Below are 21960 nucleotides of genomic sequence, written 5' to 3' on the forward strand. Positions count from 1 at the left end.
GGGCTCAAATCACCAAATGGTTCTATAACCACGAGATATAGCCTACTGATGTAATTCCAAGAATTTTGATAGCCATATTGTTAGTATTCTATTGAAATTCACAAATAGTATCCCAGCACCGGAACATGCTTCCGGAATTTCGGATTCCCGGGAAACGAATGAAGTAATCCGATTCATTTTTACCAAGTCTAAAAGTGGAGGAGTTCCCGAATCCAAAACACCAAAAAGTATCAAAATCGGTTGGAAATTACCGTAGTTATTGGTATTTCAGTTTTGTGGGTACCCGGGTACCCACGTCGGCCTGTTACGTAGTAAAAAAATCAGGAGCCCCTTCTCACTCCCCCTCTTACTATTTTAACAATATTATTAACTCAAAAGCTTGACTTAGTGAAGTTCTAATATGTCACAAAGTTTCAATTTTCAGCTATGTATGTATGTATGTAGGTAGCCACCATCCTAGCTTGAGTCTTGCTCTGCATGCGGCTCCACTTAAACAGTACGCTTAAAGTTCGTTACCATTCTGAATTCAGCATACATATGAAGGGCCAAAAGGGGGGTGGCGGACCCGTAGGCAATTACATCTACTCAGTATCCGCGGGAATCAAAGAGTCTCCTTCCAACAATATGATCCAACAGATTGAATAACGAAATTCGCGATACTTGTCAAGCTTTCCACGGGATGGTTTGTTTGAAGAAGGACGCGTCAAATTGTTTACAACTGTTGGAGAGAACTGTGGCCGTCGCGTGCGACAACCACCTTTCCTCCTTGACTCTGATTGGCTGCCACTTCATTGTCCAGTTGTAACTTCAATGATGTCCTGATGCACCCTCCTCGTCCCGTAAATGATATACATATATATATATATATATATATATATATATATATATATATATATATATATATATATATATATATATATATATATATATATATATATATATATATATATATATATATATATATATATACATATATATATATATATATATATATATATATATATATATATATATATATATATATATATATATATATATATATATATATATATATATATATATATATATATATATATATATATATATATATATATATATATATATATATATATATTAGAGTGGGACATGGTTATATGAAAAAAATAGAATTTGGCTCCGAGTAACTTTTTGGGTCTCATTTAGCTCCCAGAACAACTCTGCAAATTTTTAGCTCGATGGGTGATACTATATTTTTGCGCCCACGGTTTAAAGTTTACATGGGATTTCGTATGGGAAAATTGTCTTTTGCAAATTAATTCTTCCAAGAGTCGCCCGTTATCTCCTAAAAATAAACAGATGTCTGATTTTTATAGGAAATTTGTCAAGAAAACAAAGCTTAGAAGACTGCAAAACGATCTGATGCTTGTGGAAAAAGTTATTAAGCAAAAACCGATTGATGCCCTGACGATTGATGAAAATTTCACTTTTCATAGCATCACTGCTTCTGACGGTTTTATTATATACAATTTTTTTTAACTTTCTCTTATTATGTACAAAAGAAGCCTCAATTTATCCCTCAAAACCTTGCGAAGTTGCCAAATAGTACAGATAAACGATTTAGATACGTTAAGAGAGGATTAAAACAAAATTGCGTATAATTGGACAACCAACAGCAGTGATGCTAGAAAAAATGAATATTTTATCAATCGTCAGAGGATCAATCGGTTTCTGCTTAATAACTTTTTTCTCAATCATCAGATCGTTTCGTGGTTTTCGAGACTTTTTTTCTTTGTTAAATTTCCTATACAAGCCACATAACAATTTATTTTTAAGAAGTAATGGGTGACTCCTGGAGGAATTATTTTGTTAAAGTTAACTTTCCCATACAAAATCCCATGTAAACTTTAAACAGTGGGCGCAAAAATATAGTTTCACCGATCGAACTAAAAATTTGCACAGTTGCTCTAGAACCCAAATGGTACCTAAAAAGTTGCTCGGAGCTGGAATCTATTTTTTGTCCCACCCTAATATATATATATATATATATATATATATATATATATATATATATATATATATATATATATATATATATATATATATATATATATATATATATATATATATATATATATATATATATATATATATATATATATATATATATATATATATATATATATATATATATATATATATATATATATATATAATACCAATATTATAATATTATATGGATAAATTAAATAAACAGTTCAATAAATAAGAAGTAATCATTAAACAATTAATAATTATATGAATCAATAAATAAATAAGTAAATGAAAAAAAGAAAGAAAAAATAATAAAAAAGAAAAAAAAATGAATGAATAAATAGTTGAATTAATAATTAAATTAATCAATAATTAAATAAATAATCAACGAATTGTTATAAGGATAATTAACAGAATTCAAGATGTCTTACAGGAATAGGGAATTCGGAATTTAGTTGCTGTTCTGATGTCCTGATGTACCCTCCTCACCCTGTAAACGATACACATATGATGTCAATATTATAATATTATATGGATAGATTAAATAAACTATTATATGAGTACATAGTAGGGTAAGGTGGGGAAAATCCGAACTAGTAAATGGTTTTGGCTGTAAAATATTCATTTTACATCGGATCAAGTCGTTTTATATACTAAATTAAAGGATAGACTTCTAAGCAATTTTCTATGTACATATAGCTTTTTATTTGCATCCAGGGAAACTTTGAAATTCAAGCGTTTTACGAAAACGTTCATTTTTGCTGTTTTCAAAAATGGTGGGGTAAACCCCACCGCCTATATTTTTGGTTGATACAGATATTATCCAAATTTTATTATTTTTCAATCATAAATCAATGAATGTTATGTTATTGAAATGTAACATGAAGAAAATGGAATTCAGTGTCAATTTTTGAATGTCAAAATCATGAGCAGTAGCACGTAGATATTTCCATTTGCATCGGAGCAATTGCTCGACTATTACTATATTCATCACGTTTTTGTGTCTTTTGTTTGTAATTATGATCCACGGTCGGATTTGCCCCACCTTACCCTATAATAAACTAATAAATAAATAGATAATTAAATAATTAATGAATAAATACATGAATAATAACGAAAAAAATACATAGGTGGATTGAAAAATAAATACATAAATGGTTGAATAAATAAATGTCTGAATAAATAAATAATTAAATTATTAAATAAATAAATAATCAACGGATTGTCAAGATATCACAATGGGCATACAGGAATTTATTTGCTTTTATGATGTCCTCATGTACCCTCCTCATCCTGTAAATGATATACATATGATATCAATATTCTAATATTATATGGATATATTATATAAACTATTGAATAAGTAAATAATATAATAAACTAACAAATGATTAAATAGATACATAAATATGTATGTAGATAGCCACCATCCTAGCTTGAGTCTTTCTCTGCATGCGGATCCACTTAACAGTACGTTCAAATTTCGTTACCATTCTGCGTTCAGCATAAAAAATTTAAAATATATAAAAGGGCCAAAAGGGGGGGGGGGGCTGGCGGACCCGTAGGCAAATGCACCTACTCAGTATCCGCGGGCATCAAAGAGTCTCCTTCCAACAATAAGATCCAGCAGATTGAATAACGAATTTCGCAACACTTGTCAAGCTTTCCACGAGATGGTTTGTCATAGAAGAGCGCGTCAAATTGTTTACAACTGTTGGAGAGAATTTATCTGTCGTGAACGACGGACACTTGTCCTCCTTGACTCCGATTGGCCTTCCACTTCATTGTCCAGTTGCAACTTCAATGATGCCCTGATGCATCCTCCTCACCCCGTACTTCATATGCATATAATGTCAATATATAACAATCAATATAATGTAATATAATATAATACAATATAATATAATATATCTTAAAACAATATAATTCAATGTAATATAATATGATATGACATAATGCAATACAATACAACACAACATAAAATAGTATAATACAATGTGATGTAACATAATATAATCTGTATATATATAAAAGTCGATGTCTGTATGTATGTGATCCATGGTGATGATGTGATGTGTGTGTAACTACCACCTATTGTAGCAGGACCACCGCCTATAGCACTGAGCAGTCCTTACACAACAATTTGATCAAGCATTACTCACTAACCCCAATCAGCATGTTACTGTATAAAGGGCCAAAAAGGAGTTGGGTGGCCAGTAAGCAACTTCGCTTACACGTACCACGAGAGTTTTCAAGAATCTCCTTCCAAGAACAAGATCATATAAGTCAATCGCAATGCAAGTTATTGCAATGAAAGGTAGCTCCAATAGGTTGGGAGAAGAGCCCGCCCAATCTCCACGAAATGTTAGCAACAGGAAGCTGGCTACTCCACTCTTCCTGTCCAAATCGCTTCAATCAGGTGCCCTGATGGTCCCTCCCAATATCCATGAATTTTATAAATTTAGTTGTATATGGTTATATAATGAACAAATATGATTGTATATATGAATAAATGCAACGTGATAAATAAGATATGTGTATGTGTTGTAAATTACAGTGCCGCTTCAGCTGAAAAAATATAATGATTGCATAGTATATTAGGACTTCGTTATGCAGTAACATTAATTTATATAATATATAATGACTTATTAATGCAACAAAAAGTGAGCTACTCGAAAAGAGTGATATAAATAATCGCTCCACGGTTCTCCTTTTAATCCTTTTAATCCATTTGACTATTTTGCGTACGACATCGCAAATAATGAACGATGCCAGTGAAAAAATCCATGGAAGTTGTCACATGAGTATGTGTGTTAATCGTCGTATATAGTTGCTCGGTGGTCCTAACGAAACGAGGGCGCACTGACAGAAAAACAGACTGATCGTTGCTAGGCTATCTGAATGGCAGCGAAAGCGAAAGTTTAACCGGCGTATTGGGCTGCTAAAGCGCTATCGTACCGTAATCACAGACAACAAAATTTATTTTAATGAATATAAGAAATATGAAAATAAAATAAAATGAAATATAATACAATATAACATAATATAATATACCATAATATAACGTAATACAACATAATACAAAGCAATATAATATAACATTATATCACTTTGTCGATGTGAAACCATAGTTTTTTCCAATTGAAACCGCAAAAAATAGATAATAAATTGGAAGCTAATAAAGAATAAGTATATTCACAAAACAAGTCCTAACATCGAAAATCACAAAGTAATAAAGAGAAATCTACTCCACAAATGAAGGAAATATGGATGGGTTAATGCATGCATATACAATTCCAGTGATACCTATACTGCCATCTTCATTCTCTGAACGTCAATAACGTTACAATTCACAACAGTATCACATATTCATGCCGGACAAGTGTGAATACTCGCATCCGATGTGCATGAAAGAACACTGGCGCATGGCACCGAACCCTCACAGTATCGGACATGATAGATGTAAATTTGGCTTTATTCGGCAGCTGAATGTCACTGATGCAATAACTGTAACAATATTATTTCTTGTCATTGAAGTTAAAGACAAAAAAGAAATAAAACAACGGAAACGCTGCACAGTTAGAATTAGAGAGTAAGAAGCTTAAATGCTCTCTTTTCCAATAAGAATTCCACAAAGCTTAAAAAGAGAAAAATATACTTTTTTACGCATCCAATCCGACATTACTTCGATGTCATACATACAAAACAAAACACGGTATGTCAGTCGCTACCACTACCGCTACAAATGAATACTAAGCTCAAAGTAAGTCGGGTATAATAAGAACACCGGCTTCACCATTTAATAAAATAAATAACAAGATATAGACTCTAGCATCAACGTCGAGGGAGTCACAATATATCCCTTTAATTGCCGCAGTACACTCTCCATCACTTGTACGCGCACCTGATTCAGTTAACATAGTGTTATTTGATTTACAAAATATGAACATCAATGTGTTCAGCAAATGCATTGGATGAATAAAAGTATTATTCTTTCTCAAAAAAAGTCCGAAACAAACCGCCGATCTATCCTACCTAAACAATCACATTGCCCATGGTAAAACAGAAACCAGATCGAATACGATTCAGAACAAGTATCTGCTCAATCATCGAATTTGAATGCATGAAACAAATAATAAATATGTTAAAGGAAAGAGATCACCGTAGTTATCCAGCTCGGCTCCTCCATCCGACCCTGCTTTCCTGCTCTCTCCAATGCTCGTTTCGGAAGCTTCTGTCAGTTGGTACAAACATCATTATACCCGTCAGACTATACAGCTACACCTCTTCAAAACAGGTCCCACAAAAATAAAACACCACACATCACTCTTGCATCCGTGTTAGTGTTTCCAACCGAATTGTACGTCGACTACCAACACTGCTGCACCCGATGTGGTATATTACGCATCCATATCATACACGCCTGGATGCAAAGCGTGTCGGTTTCGTTTCCCGAAAATTTCAACTAACACAAGAACATGAGCCAACGATATTTTTTTTCTCTACACAACATCGCACTTCTCCATTCGATATAGGAAAATAATTTTTGAGTGAGTATGATGATTTGTGTTCCAAATCAAGAAAAATTCGTTTAGTTCACGAAACACCAATGCAGACACAACCGTACACAACACAATCGCGCTTTTCGGAAATTCGCAATGCTCACAAAGTTTCAATTTTCAGCTATGGATAAAACATGGGAATTTCATTAATTGAAACCTAAAAAGGAACCCGGGTACCGCATCGGACACATAACGGTTAAAGACTTGTTTTACAATAAAAGAAATAATACACAATTAAATAGATAAAACTTGAATATTTTTGAACAGGCTGATTTTCGAATGATTTTAGAATAAAGCTGTTCAATTTTTTTATAAATACAATTAGACATATTAGAGCGATTTTAGTTCTGGGTACGAATGTACCCCACAAAACCGCTTACCTACATAAAAAGTCACGAAACCGTTGTAGGGTTAATATTGAAATGCTGAAATTGAAAAAAAACCTGCTTGCTAGCATCACCCAGAACACGTGCTTACTAGCATCACCTAGAGTCACCTGAATTACCAGACTTTAATAATAGATCTACAATATTCTGAAAGATTTATCCTCCTTAGCGCCGCCTAATGGGTGAGTTCTAAACAAATCTGTTCACCGTAAGGCAGAACTCGACCTGCTGATGAATATTACCAAAGACATCACCGTTGCAAATTATCATAATCTCGAGATACTGAATTTAAAACATATACTTGCTCATTATCGTCACTTGGCGGGTCCATTCCAATTTAATCTATCCATAATCGAGTAGCCCTTGAGTTTTACAAGAACTTTGCCGAAAGTGCAATCATTAGACATTTGAGACGCATCACAATCTATCACATGCTGAAAGCATCTACGCTCACTAGCGCCGCATAGTAATGGTATTCTAAACTAATCTGTTACCGTTGAGTAGCCCTCGACCTCTCGAGCAACTTTGCTGAAGACAGTACTACTCTATCTAATCACGATGTTGAGATATAGAATTATTTTAACATGTGTTGAATATTTGCATTAGCACTCTGGTATTATTTTACAAATTCCCCGAAGACACCACTGTACAAAATAATCAGGATCTTGATATATTTAACATTGAATCCATTTAATGATATTCGAATTTACGACGAGAGCTTCGATTTATTTACTCTTTCATAGCACCATACACTTTCATAGCACCCCTGGCGGCATAGTTCTCAACTAATTGGATACTCTATGACTCTAAGCTGTAGGCCCAAGTGAGTACAACAACTTTGCTAAACAAAGTATGGCGCTACATGTTGACGCGGACGAAATAATCAGCCACAGCCCCAATTAGTCGAAATCCCATAAGCTATGGGTATCCTACAACGCGGATTCCTTTTGTCACACCCGCCTCCCCCCTTAATCGCGTAGTAGGAGACCCGACTGTATCATTTTATCAAAAAGCACATGATGATAAACAGAAAGAAACTTTCCGGAAGAAAGGAGAAATGTCAACACTTTTTCCGTGATACCATCAATGGAAATAAATTTACCTTATTGAATGAAATTGAATTAAAAGATCTCAATTTTTGATAGTTTTTCACATTCTTGAATCTGTCAATATTCGTTGCATCCATTAAAAACCGAAACCAGTGATGTGTACTGTTTACATGTATGGAAAAATCGCTGCACAAAAAAAAGGACGACTAGATGACTTTTCTTTTTCAATTCGCTTATGCTCTGTTGCCTTCGAAAAAGTCTGCTTCTTCCACGAACAACGACAACAATAGATTACGTTATACACATGTATGTATGTATATTATGGTCCCAACCGAGAAAGCTGAATGGGGGTTTTTATTATGTTTCGCTTTACCGGCCGTTCTCGTCTGGCCCAGGCAAAACATCCTGTTGTGTTTAGGAAGAAGCCATTATAGGATTGGTTGATGGGTAGGCGTCAGACTGAACGCAACTATTAGTGCTGCTAGCGCGAGCCGGAAGTGAGCCGTAGACGACAACGAAGTGACGTCCATTGGACGCCGCTCTCCTCTGTCTGCTGGTGGCGAACCATCACCACACCAACACTATCGTGTTGTTAGAGAAGATCGTCTATATGTATTCGAATATTCGGGAAATTCACTTGAAGCAATATTTTGCTCCATCAACGAAGAAAGGCACATGATGGAAGTTTTCAATTACGTTTAAACTAGGTCCCCATATATAAAGTTAAAGCTTCGTCGGAGCGCACTATCTGGGTGAAACGGGGGGCAGGAGAAAAGATAGTGACTTCCTCCAACTAGGAACAGGAGAAAACGAATCACGTGTGGTTTATTGTGTACGTGTCATATTCGCTGATGTGGCATTTTGTTGCCAAAGTCAGGAAATTGCATGGGCACATTCAAGCGACAAAATTGGTACCATGTAACGATATTAGTTTTCCTACGATGTCAGTAGGAAAATTTGATTGGCCATGATGTGGCAGATGTCACCGTCGTTGTGTCGTATTTTAATGTACATAGAGATATTTGTCAAAAGGATTCTTCACGCTTCGACGGTTCTATTTGTGTTTGACAGAAATTCCTGAATTTCGCTTCAACAACAACAGAAACAGCAACCCACATCCCGATAGCGTAACCATAGCAATTATGAACGTCTACTTAGCTGATTCGCAGGCAGGGCTAAGCTACTGTAACTGATATCCGGGTAATTCCGGTTCCGGTCGTTCAAACCCACCAACCGGAATCGGATTACGTCAAACGATGTTCTGAATGTCGAGTTTAAGATCCCTTTCAGCCAAATGGACCGACAGCCGCCGCCACCGCAGCCTATGGTGTGGCCTGCAGTTGATAGCATTACACTGATTGCGAGCGAGTGAAAGCGAAAGACCGAACGCGCGCGCGGGCACAAAATGGAGAATAATTGGATGAACATCGTTCCGATCGCATCTTTCCGATGTAGACTAAGGTATATTTACTTGCAGTAGCTTTTTTTCGCTGTACTACCGGATCGGACGGCGATGGTGACACGCGTGCGTACGCAAGGGGGTGTAAGGTAGTGTCGGGTAGCGGCGGCGCAAGTAACGGACGGTGAGGCGGTGCACAGTAGTTTTTTTTATCACATTACACATATTCATTGGAGGATAGCAGAGAAGATAGTCCAGGTGAAAGATGATAGTGCGTGAAAAGAGGGAACGAGAGAAGGAAACGAGAGTAGGATAAACGATAGGTTTTTTTTTACGACATGGGGTTGGTGCTGTTGTAATAAAAATGTTGGTGCAGAAGTAACTGGGTGTTGGTGCTTGAGGAGGGGGCGGAAAGGGATGGAATCAACAGAGAATCCGGTACTCGATAGGTTTGTAACACAGGGTTCCTTTGAAAAGAACATTTTTTTCCCTACGAACGTAGATAGAGAGAAAGAGAAGGAAGGGAAATGGTATGATAGTTACCTGCCCACCCGGTGCTGGCGCTCCCACCGTATTGGCTATCGCGTACAGCACGTCCAGATAGAGATGCTCCTTTTGCTCGGAACGTTCGATGTCGTCCTCCAGCAGACGGTCGTTATCATTCTCTGGCAGCACTTCGGCACGGGTTTCCACCGCTCGGACCGCGGACAAGCGTCGATTCTCGTTTTTCCACGATAGGGCAGTGAAGCTTTCGAAGTAGGATCCATCGTTCTCTTGCACACTGAAAAAAAAAATAAAAATAAAAAGGATGTTGGGGATCAATTTTGTACCGGGGGTAGACTTTAGTGACATGGGCGCACATTAATTCAAACGGTTACGGTAACAACATTTGCAACATCGGGAACCATTCAACGTATGCGGAGTGGAAAGCTGGAATCAGGCCAATTGTATTCGTTTCCGTTCACTGAGTTTGAAATGAATTGAACGGAAACGGTTATACCCATTTTCCTAATGAGTATTGTAAGTAGCACAGTCGAATAGAGTGGGTGTTACAATTGGATTATTTTATTAATAGTACAGCAGTAGTCTTGGAATTTGTGCTAAGTAGGAGGGGTTTTCACCAATATAATTGGGAAGTATAATTTGGCGCAATTATTCTGTACACGTTCAGCGTAATATTTTATTCGAATACATTTTTTTATGATTGCCACATCCACTTCCTTATCCTACAATTGCTAAAAAATCATTTAAAAAGATCATCTGTGAGAAGTACACCGAAATAGCTAGAAGTTGTCGCACCTACATAGAAATAAATACCATGTAAAAGTATGTCATTAATTTGATATTCGAATTCGTCTCATCAGTATCTGGCAGACTGATTTTACCTCATAACAGCCGTAAAACCCAAAACCGAACAACTACTTTTGTTCGCAAGAAAACAACTGGCCACAGATGATGTCCTGTCAAATACTAGGGAGACAAAGTCTAAACGTTATTGGTATTGAGCCCTTCATACAGAAAACAGTGTTCAGTCATATTTTCTTTCCAGAAAGCAGGGAAGGAGACTTACCATGAGTTAATCAGCTTCTTTGCATACGGGGCATCACCCGTGACCAGTTGTTTGCTTATTAATACAAGTAGATGTTTTAGTTTGGATTAAACTTCTATCTGGTAGCCAAAGCGGTCTGCCATATACTGATGAGACAAAGTTGAAACACAAACTTATAACATAATAAAGTCATAGAAAATGGTACAAATATTTGGTGTCATGAATGAGCCGTAGCGTAGAGTGAAAAGTGGTATACATTACGATCCAATTCCTCTAAGGTTCAATTCTCAGTAATTATAAAGCTGTAGTTCTTATACAGGCCCGTAGCCAGGATTTTGTTTCGGAAGGGGCTTAAAATTTTTTGCATAAATGTATTAATTCTGATGACTTGAGATAGTCACTGGAAACTGAACGTAATTATGAAAAGTTCTTAGTGAAAACAAATCCAAAACTAAGATAATAGACACTAATAAACCCTAAAAATATTTTGTCTGTTACAAGAAAGGCTATAGTGCATCGACAAATTAACCTTTACAGTACCAAGCTAAAAATTTTCTGAAAATTTTGTTTAAATTTTGCTCTCATTTCGTCAATTTTAGACCGAATTGGATGGAACTGGCTTTAAAAGATCTGGAATTTAGTCCAGTTTCTATATACCGAGTAGTGTTCAAATCCGTGGACCGGTTCCGGAATTAATCCGAATTCCCTTGGGGTATATCCGGCATCCCAGTGGGGTGACGGACGAGTTTTGAAGAAACATCCCATAAATTTAAGTAATTGTATTTTGAAATGTGCTACATATGACTATTTCCCATTGATCCTTCACAATAGACATGAATTGGACCAATCTTGGCCACCGGAGAACTGTTCCGGGAGAACCTAAGAAAATGTATATATTTTTCTATCATTCCAGCGATTTGGGTTCATAGCTTTATACGAAATGCGAAGTTCTTCCAATCATACGGTTCTACAGCTCCCTCAAGGCCATTCCGGCACCGGTTCCATACAGATGGACATTTGACGCCATTTTTAAAACCAAGATGGCAGCTTCCGGTTACCACAAAATAGTGAAAACCACCATCAATATGGGTGTTATTTGAAAGAGAACGGCCAGCAAAAGCCGGAAATTGACAATTGACGCCATTTTGAAAAGCAAAATGGCGATTTCCGGTTACCACGAAACAGTGAAAAGCATCATCAATATGGGTGTCATTCGAAAGGGAGTGGTCAATAGAAGACAGAAATTGATTTTTGACGCCATTTTCAAAACCAAGATGGCGGTTTCCGGTTATCACAGTGCAGTGCAAACCGCCACCAATAATGGCGTCATTGTAAAGCGCTAGCGATCAGCAAAAGCCGGAAAATGATTCTTGACGCCAATTCGAAAACCAAAATGGCGGGTTCCTGTTCCAAAGAAACAGTGAAAACCGTCATCAATATGGGTGTCATTAGAAAAGAGATGATCACTTGAAAACCAAGATGGTAGCTTCCGGTTACCACAAAACAGTGAAAACAACCATCAATGTGGGTGTTATTTGAAGGAGGAAATTTATAATTGACGCCATTTTCAAAACCAAGATGGCGGTTTCCGGTTACAATAACAGTCAAAAGTATTGTCAATATGAGTGTCATTCAAAAGGGGGGGGGGGGTCAATAGAAGACAGAAATTGATTGTTTCGCCATTTTCTAAGCAAAGATAGCGGCTTCCGGTTTCCACAAGGCAGTGAAAACCACCGTCAATAATGGTGTCATTGTAAAGCGGGTGGTCAGCAAAAGACGAAAATTGATTGTTTACGCCATTTTGAAAACCAAGATGGTGGCTTCCTGTTCCAAGGAAACAATGAAAATCATTGTCAGTATGGGTGGCATTTGAAACGGGGTGATCAGTAGAAGACGGGAATTGATGATTGACGCCATTTTGAAAACCAAGATGGCGGCTTCCGGTTTCCACAAAACAGTGAAGACTGTCATCAAGATGGAAGTCATTTGCGAGTGGATGGTCGGCAGATACGGATATTGATTGATGCCATTTTGGAAAGCAAGATGGTGGTACCACAAAATAGTCAAAATCATCATCGGTATGGGTTTTATTTAGAAATGAACGGTCACCCAAGTAGCAATTTTTATTTCAACAACTATTTCACACCAACAATATGTATGTGCTGTTGTGACAGACAACTAAGTTTCTTCGTGACTCAAAAGGTACAGATTTAGACTAATTTTCAATATAGTTCAGCGAAACTTTTAAAACTTGCTCCCGTTTCGTAGTCATTACTATGCGAGAATAACCGAATTAAATCACATTGTTGTCAATATGTTGAACGCAGATCTCAACAAGATTAGTTCATTCTTGCCGATGTTCACATGGGCTATCAATCGGCAATATTATTATAATAATAATTTTCGATTTGGACATGTGTATTTTTCCTCGTTCAATACTGCGGATCGTGATAGTGCGTTGCATTGGACAAATACATCGTTGATTCACGCGTTCGTGGTTGGTGTCGGTGTCGGCTACATAGTGTGGTATACGTGCAGATGTGTGGGGCTTCTTCGATGAATTCATCGTTTATGGAGTGATTGCTGGCCTCAATTAAAGCAGTGGATGATATCAAGAAGTTTTGACTCGTGAGCCGCTGCCGAATAATGTGCTGGGGGAACGACGGCGACTGAGATGCCGCGGTTGCCTACTTTTTTCTTTACTTTGTAAGTAAGGGTTTTCCACTACTCGGGTTCTTGTTTGCCCGGCGTACCCTTCTTTTCAGGGCGGCCTAGGTGTTTCTACAGAATTACGGATTTTCGTTTCACAACAAAAAAAAGGTAAATAAACTAATAGATATACCGACTTTTATTCCACCAAATCTCCTCTTTGCTGCACTCTGTCGATGAAGTTGATCAGCTGCTTCTGACGATGGCGGGAAGGCGGGCGGTTTCTTCCGACCGGCCGGGAACACAACGGCCGCGTTCTCCTGCTGGTGTCGTTGGCTGCGCCGGCAGCGGTCCTTGACTTTTAGCTAGGGAGGTGAGCTTGGCTCCTTTGTTGGAACCTCTCTAGCGACGATGGCGAATTATCGCCGGATCTACTCGCTCCCCGCGAGAGATCCCAGAAGTCACCGCAGTGTACTTCCCAGGGAGCACCTTTGGCCACCCTGCTTCGCTTTCCTTGAAGCTTAGCTGTGAAAGAGAGCTAGGCTCGTTCGGCTGATCCTTCACAGCGAGAGCGGAAAGGCGTCTTCTGGGTCCTTTATACTTAGCCGGGGAAGCGAGTTGCTCCTTGGCGCTTAGCTTCCTTTTCCGGCGACCCGACACCAAAACACTTGAGTACCGGAACCACGGGTCGGCACTTTTCGAACGGGATTGTCACCATCGCACACGCGCACTTCACCGCACTGGTTATTGTGGCTGGAAACTGTCCCGGAAAAACAAAAAAATTCGGGGCGTCTGTTCGATGCCGTGGTCCGTCACTATCTAAAAACCTCGATGGCCGCCTTCTCCACGACACGAAAAAACAAACACCAACACCAAAAAACCGTACCGCCGCATAGCTATGTGTAGCATATCCAGCACACTTATTGCAGCAAGAGGAGAGCGGTTGCCTATCCAACCCCTTTGTTTCTTGTATACAAACTTAAAACAAAAATTAGTACACCTATCTGATTACACAAAACCGTTCGACGATTGTAAGGACGTGACCCCTATCGGCCTACCCCTGAGTCGATTCCTAGTCTCACCAGGAGTACTTGCTCTAAATTTGAAGCAAATCGGACAAGTCTAGCTACCGGACCAACGTGCCTGAACTTTGTATGGGATTTTTCGACAATTTATATGAAGAAAACCCACTAGCTCGCATTTTCACCGCTAAGTGGCACAGTATGCATCGAATTATCACTGTAAGTGAAAATAAGAAATATAATTTAATTGTGTACAACTCTGTCGAAGGCTGCTAGTCAATTCGGCTTTGTTAAAAGAAGTTATCAAACTTTTAGCGAAGTGGTGTCTGAGTCAGTTTTGCATGGGGCCTAGCAGTGCGTGGTAGTGTACCGGTACTAGGTTCTAACAAACTAAACATTTTAGATTTTAGCTGAATAGTATGTTCGGAAGAATTGCAATACATAATACGAGTTATGTCTTGGTTAGAAAATTTTAGTGCCACCTGTGACCGCATAGATGGCGCCAACACTAACTTTTCAACGGAGAGAGATAGAAATTGGGTGTCTTCTACAAATATCACCGGTTCAATTTACTATAGAATCCATTCGAAAAATGGTTTTTGAAGAAAATTGCTCAAGGAGCTTAACTTTTCGCGGCAGTGATGCCAACTATGCGATTTTTTTCAGTTAATTATTAAGTTTTTTTTTCTTATTACAAATATTTTAATTATGAAGATTCTAATGCCATCGTGTTCTGAAGATATTTTTACATAAAAAACACGTATAATCTCAATATAATTTGAGCGCATCCTGAGATGCACTGTTTTGAAGGGAAGAACTCGAATTTTTCTCATATAAAAATCCATTTTTATTGGCCAAAATTGAGAAAATCTTCAAACAGTCATAAAAATTGACCCTGATCTGCAAAAAAGCAACCAAAAACGTAATTTTTCATAATTTCTCGTCTACTTCACGATAAATTATGTGTGAACTTAGAATACTCAAGTTAGTTTTTTTATTGTTGTGCGCCTGCGATTTTATATGGGAAATAGCGTTTTTTTGCTTCAAAATATCGCTGATTTGCTATTTGGCTGAAAAAATCGGATAGTTGGCAGCACTGCCGCCAATAACTAATATATTTTCTAAACTCCTTGAACAATTTTCTTCAAAACCCATCTTACGGTTTGGTTCTAGAGTAAATAGAACCGGAAATATGTTCAAAAGGAAATCAAGGGTTTTGACAATTTGCCAAAACGGGGGGGGGGGGGGGGTTTCCCATTGCCCGAGGGGTGATTGAATAGACACAAAAATTTGGGTTTTTATATATTGGCCCTAGATGAGCAATTCCTCCAAATTTGATTCAAATCCGTGAAGGTCGATTACACGTGCCTTGATCACTGCGCGTGGAATGACCCTTACATAGAATACATGGGAATTGAGAGGGACCATCAAGCCACCTGATTGAAACGATTTGGACAGGAAGAGTGGAGTAGCCAGATTCTTGTTGCTAACATTTCGTGAACATTGCGCAGGATTTTCTCCCCACCTATTGAGGCTACTTTTTATAACAATGGCTTGCATTGTAATTGGCTTATATGGTCTTGTAAAAGCTTCCGTAGTACATGTAAGTGAAGTCACTTTCCGACCACGCAATTCCTTTTTGGCCCTTCGTACAGTAGCATGCTGAGTATGGTCAGAGATGCTTGAACACGTCATGCTTGTCGTGTAAAGATTGCTCAGTGCTATGGAGAGTGTTCCTGTTACAAAGGTGGTAGTACCACCGCCACCACTGCATCTACTGGCCACCCCTTTCAAATGACACCCATACTTATGGTTTTCACTGTTGTTTGTAGTAACCGGAAGCCACCATATTGGTTTTCGAAAATGGCGTCAAAAATCACTTTATGACTACCTCTTTCTGATACCTATACTGATGATAGTTTTCGCTGTTTTGCAGTAACAGGAAACCGCAAACTTGGTTTTCAAAACTGCATAAACAATCAATTTCGTACTTCTTCTCACCAATCCCTTTCAAATAACACCTATATTGATGGTAGTTTTCACTGCTTTTTGGAAACCGGCAGCCGCCATCTTGGTTTTCAAAATGGCGTCAATCATCAATTTCCGTCTCCTGCTGACACACCCCTTTCAAATGACACCCACATTGATGACGGTTTTCACTGTTTCTTTGGAACATGAACCCGCCATTTTGGTTTTCGAATTGGCGTCAAAAACCAATTTCCGGCTTTTGCTGATCGCTAGCGCTTTACAATGACGCCATTATTGGTGGTGGTTTGCACTGCACTGTGATAACCGGAAACCGCCATCTTGGTTTTGAAAATAGCGTCAAAAATCAATTTCTGTCTTCTATTGACCACTCCCTTTCGAATGACACCCATATTGATAATGCTTTTCACTGTTTTGTGGTAGCCGGAAATCCCCATTTCTTTTCAAAATGGCGTCAATTATCAATTTCCGGCTTTTGTTGACCGTTCTCTTTCAAATAACACCCATATTGATGGTGGTTTACACTGTTTTGTGGTAACCGGAAGCCGCCATCTTGATTTTCAAAATGGCGTCAAATGTCCATCCGTACGGAACCGGTGCCGGAATGGTCTTGAGGGAGCTGTAGAACCGTAGGATTGGAAGAACTTCGCATTTCGTATAAAGCTATGAACCCAAATCGCTGGAATGATAGAAAAATACACTCAAGTTTTTTTTTACGCGGTTTTTTTTTGCGCGGTATTTTTTTACGCGGTTTTTTTTACGCGGATTTTGAAATTTACGCAGTTTTCATTTACGCGGATTTTGAAATTTACGCGGTTTTCATTTACGCGGATTTTGAAATTTACGCGGTTTTCATTTACGCGGTTTTTGAAATTTACGCGGTTTTCATTTACGCGGTTTTCATTTACGCGGCTCGTATCCCCCGCGTAAAAAAAAACCTGAGTGTATATACATTTTCTTAGGTTCTCCCGGAACAGTTCTCCGGTGGCCAAGATTAGTCCAATTCATGTCTATTGTGAAGGATCAATGGGAAATAGTCATATGTAGCACATTTCAAAATACAATTACTTAAATTTATGGGATGTTTCTTCAAAACTCGTCCGTCACCCCGCTGGAATGCCGGATATACCCCAAGGGAATTCGGATTAATTCCGGAACCGGTCCACGGATTTGAACACTACTCGGTATATAGAAACTGGACTAAATTCCAGATCTTTTAAAGCCGGTTCCATCCAATTCGGTCAAAAATTGACGGAATGAGAGCAAAATTTAAACAAAATTTTCAGAAAAATTTTAGCTTGGTACTGTAATGGTTAAATTGGATTATTATTAATTTACAAGTTAGAAATTCCTGAAATGAACATTCAAGAGTTCAAAGCATTTAGGGCTGCTTGAAAATGCTACGCATTCTAGACTACACGTTTACAATTTGTAGAAGACGCTAAATTAGAATGAGTAGAAAAATATCCAGAAACAAGTGTCATGAAACTTTCCATGCATTTGTTAATCAGGAGATCGAAACCAACGTCAACGTCCATGGATAGGAATATATCAGTGCGAAATCCAAGTTTACCGTTGCACAGAATATCCGAACAAAGTGAATGTCGAAATTTGCTTCAAATCTTCTGATAAGGCAGGCGATTTGTAGATGCGGAAAATCGGTTTAACTTCTATTTTCATGATCAGGTGTCTTACTACTATTACTAGTTCTGTGACTTCATCCGAAATTTGCGTTAACTCAACTTCATAAAATTTTCAATTTAAATGATACTCATGTCGTAATCATAAAACAATCCTGCGAAAAACACATGTTTCTTTATTTGACTTTCGTGGGGAATGGGTTAAAGCCTATCTTCGACAATAGTATCAGGCAACTGAGAATAATTTATCTATTTAAGTAGATTCTTTTTAGATATTTTTTATATCATTGGACTTACGAATTAAAAATATTGTAGACTGATTTTCCTAGATCCCTAAAACTATAGTAAATGTCAAAATGTAAAGTGAGTGCAAAAAAACTACTGATTTCACTACAAAGCAAGAATAAGAACCTTAGCTCTATTGACTTTCAACAATCTTGCAAAACCGTTGGAACTTGAGAAGATTACCTAGATTAAGTAAATATTATATTTGAACATTTGAAGGTTTGGTTTCGGAATTCATGGGTTTTTGGACAATGTAAAATATATATTTCAATGATTTAATCTAGTAATGGAAGCTACCCAGAATTAAATCTAATGAGCGAAACTGCTCAGAACTTGTTCACAAATCAAAAGAAAATTACTTAGCACTGCTTAGTGAATGCTTCTAATTTACGTAAAATTTCGTAAATATAACATTGATGACACCAAAATAACTAGACACTATAAACATAGGTGAGCTTATTAATTTCAGCATCACTTGCTTCCGACACATGGAAAAGAACACATCGCACTTACATCTAATTTGCCGAAGAGGCTTTCTTTAAGAGTTGTCTGTTTTTAAAATACAGCAAATTATCCGTTTCCTGTGAAACTTTTGCAAAACTTTTTTTCAATTCGTTAAACAAATATGTGGACACTAATCTGGTCAGTAATTAGTTTGTTTTTTAATAAAAAAAAATTACCTCTTGATTTTTTTACAATCATCATGAAGTTTGGAAGAGATGTATGTCTTCTTGAAGAAAGATGTAATGTGTGTCTGATTACGGGTTTGTTTTACCTCTATTTGGAAAAAAGTTTCAATTAAAGCTGTTGCACCCAACGTACCAAAGTTGTACGGATAAAAGACGAAATTATAAGATCAGAGCGCAATTCCGAAAGCACTCGTGTTGAGTGTATAGAAAATATAGAAGATTGGTTTTTTTCCTCTCAGTTCTCTCTCATTTTTAGATTATCTCTCTCATTTTATTCCATGACGAGCAAAAACAGAACGAAAGACTGTCACATACTGAAGACATGAAATCGAAATACTTATCCTAACTTATTGGCTTACAGTTTCAATCAGTCCCAACATTTTAGTCGCTCTTCGTGATTGCCTATTGTTTTACCACTTTTTGACCCGTCCACTTTTAAAAGAATTTTCTTTAACGCGTTTGTTGCAGATATCACGGATTAACAGTGTATTAGTACCGAACGAATTCCTCGTAAAAATGAAATGAAGCGTCAATAAAAATGGTATTGCGTTAAAATGACGCGAAACAAAAACTGTCTTCTCGGCTGAATCGTTCTCAGACAAATTGAAATACTTTTTGTGTAGCATAGTACAGAGTGCACAGTGTGTACTGACCTAAGACAGAAATTCAAAATTGTGTGCAATTCAAATAATCATTTGAAAATAACATACGGGGTCGTGGGTCTTTTATATATTTCCTTATGTAAACAATAAAAATTATGTAACGAGTTTAAATGGTTGTCCGACAGATCTCGCGCAAGCGCTTAGTCATTGCACGTGGAAACTTGTATACGAACAGAGGAAATATTTTTTCCTCGTCAAATATGTTTTTGGGGGCGGGAGTGGTTTATTTATATCTCACTATTGCGCATTTCCGTGTCATCATCGTAGTTTTGCTGCCTTTATGTTCGCGAATATCTGATTTCAATGGTTTCGTCTGGGCTAATTTGTTGAGCGCTAAATGCCTGACATGGTAGAACTCGATAAAGGCGGCTTCCAAAGGTCTGACCTCCATTTACACCTTAAGGAATTGTTCCACATTATGAATGCTCGGTCTTAAGCGAATCATCAATAATTTTATAATCACCGTATTTGATTGAAGCACCTCTTCTTGCTTCTGCTACTCACTGATCTCGACAAATTACTACAGCAACAATTATAGTAACAGTTTTTTTTTATTTTTCGAACAAGGCACACAATACAAAAGTTACTATTGTTGTCGTTCGCTTCGCACTGGCTCGAGCAAAAGCATAAAGTACACTGAATTTCGTGATCAATGTCTTTGGTGGTTAGAAATACCCTGTTGAAGTAGATAAGCGAAGTGTCACTGTAGGCATCTAGTACGCTGTTATGTTGCTACCAAAAGTTAGGTTCATTTTCCGCTGTTCCGCATGTACAGTGTTGTACGGATCAGCTGTTTCCTAGGTAGTTGGTTTTTGAAACGAAGAAATAAAATTCAGTAGTTCTTGACCGTCGAACAGTGAACATCGCCTAAAGGAAAATTGGAATTAAAGTGCAGTGAAATAAAATCTTACCTTTTTGTGTGATCCAAACTGCTGTTAGTGCATTTAGTCCATCCCGCTGCCGTGGTATTTTCGCTTCCATCGTCGAGTAAGGAGATTTCTTTCGTCGTTGGTGAAACGTTACGCAAAAGTCACAACGTAGGGAAAATTGTGCGCGATCATATTTGGTGCCGTGACCAGGATCGCCATCTGCAAACGATCGGTTCCACCATCGTCGATTCGCTGGAAAACGCCATTGCGCTGCTGGAAAACACCCTAAACGTTCGCCAAATCGCCATTTGTAGACGCCGTCTATTCTTGCTGAATACCCGAAGACCGCCATCGCAAGTTCTGGATACAAGCTGTTGGGAAATATTCGTACAAGGCCTGATACCTTCAGGCAGAAGGTTAGTTTCTGTCCAATCCTTTTTTGGTGCTTTCTGGTGCGCTCTAGATACCCGTTTCTTTCTTCTGCATTGCATTTTTCTCGAGTTTTCGGCAACTTCGACTGTCGTGTCAAGAAGGACGATCTTGGTGAATCAGCTTCATCAGCAAAGAGGTAGGCAGCCAGGTTCTACGCTCAATTCATACGCCGGCCCCTGCGCCATTCTTCGGATTACTTTGCCGGCCCTTGCGCCGTATCCGGTGGGCTTGAGGTCCATCGCCTTACACATCCGACGCCATCTTGTTAACGTCGCCTGCGGCCATCGCTGTAATAACTTGAGGAGAACGCTTCCTTTCGTTCCGGAATTAAGCTGCTTACTGCACTTATCGTTCGATAGAAATCAAACTGCTGACGTCCATCACGTGCAGTGTAACCTGTTCCTGTTGTATTAAAAATTCAAGGCTTTTCTTGCCTTGGAAAAGGTGAGTACCTTTCCAAGTAGATTCATTTTATCCGTCGGGTCTACCGTGGTCTTTATTTCAACAGATCTACGTATTTTGCGGATCGCACCACCCACATTTATCATTGCCATTCAAGATGGCCGATGACCAGCGAATCTACCAGCTGACAACGAGGAGAAATACAGTGGTCGAGGCTTTGGGTCGGGCAGAGGCTTTTTTAGAGGACTATATTGCTGAAAGAGATCAGGCGCAAGTACAGTTGAGGTTGGAGTACCTGGACACGATGTGGACTACGCTGGAGGAAGTGCAAGCTGAACTGGAAGCTGAAGCGATAGATAATGAAGGTAG

General features: G+C 38.1%; 1 protein-coding gene across 4 annotated transcripts in view; it reads right to left on the reverse strand.

The window, feature by feature from the left end:
- The window catches only part of LOC131692685 (BAI1-associated protein 3), a 409713-nt gene that overhangs the window by 156582 nt on the left and 231171 nt on the right, over window positions 1-21960 (reverse strand). For 3 of the 4 annotated variants that reach the window (XM_058979868.1, XM_058979867.1, XM_058979865.1), the window contains 2 exons: window positions 9950-10187; window positions 9479-9502 (listed from right to left, as the gene is read on the reverse strand). In XM_058979868.1, the coding sequence (XP_058835851.1) occupies window positions 9479-9502; window positions 9950-10187 (262 nt within the window). The remainder of the gene's footprint in view (window positions 1-9478; window positions 9503-9949; window positions 10188-21960) is intronic. The other variant, XM_058979866.1, reaches the window with a different exon arrangement.

Source organism: Topomyia yanbarensis, chromosome 3 (assembly GCF_030247195.1).
Source record: "Topomyia yanbarensis strain Yona2022 chromosome 3, ASM3024719v1, whole genome shotgun sequence".
NCBI classification, from domain to species: Eukaryota; Metazoa; Arthropoda; class Insecta; order Diptera; family Culicidae; genus Topomyia; species Topomyia yanbarensis.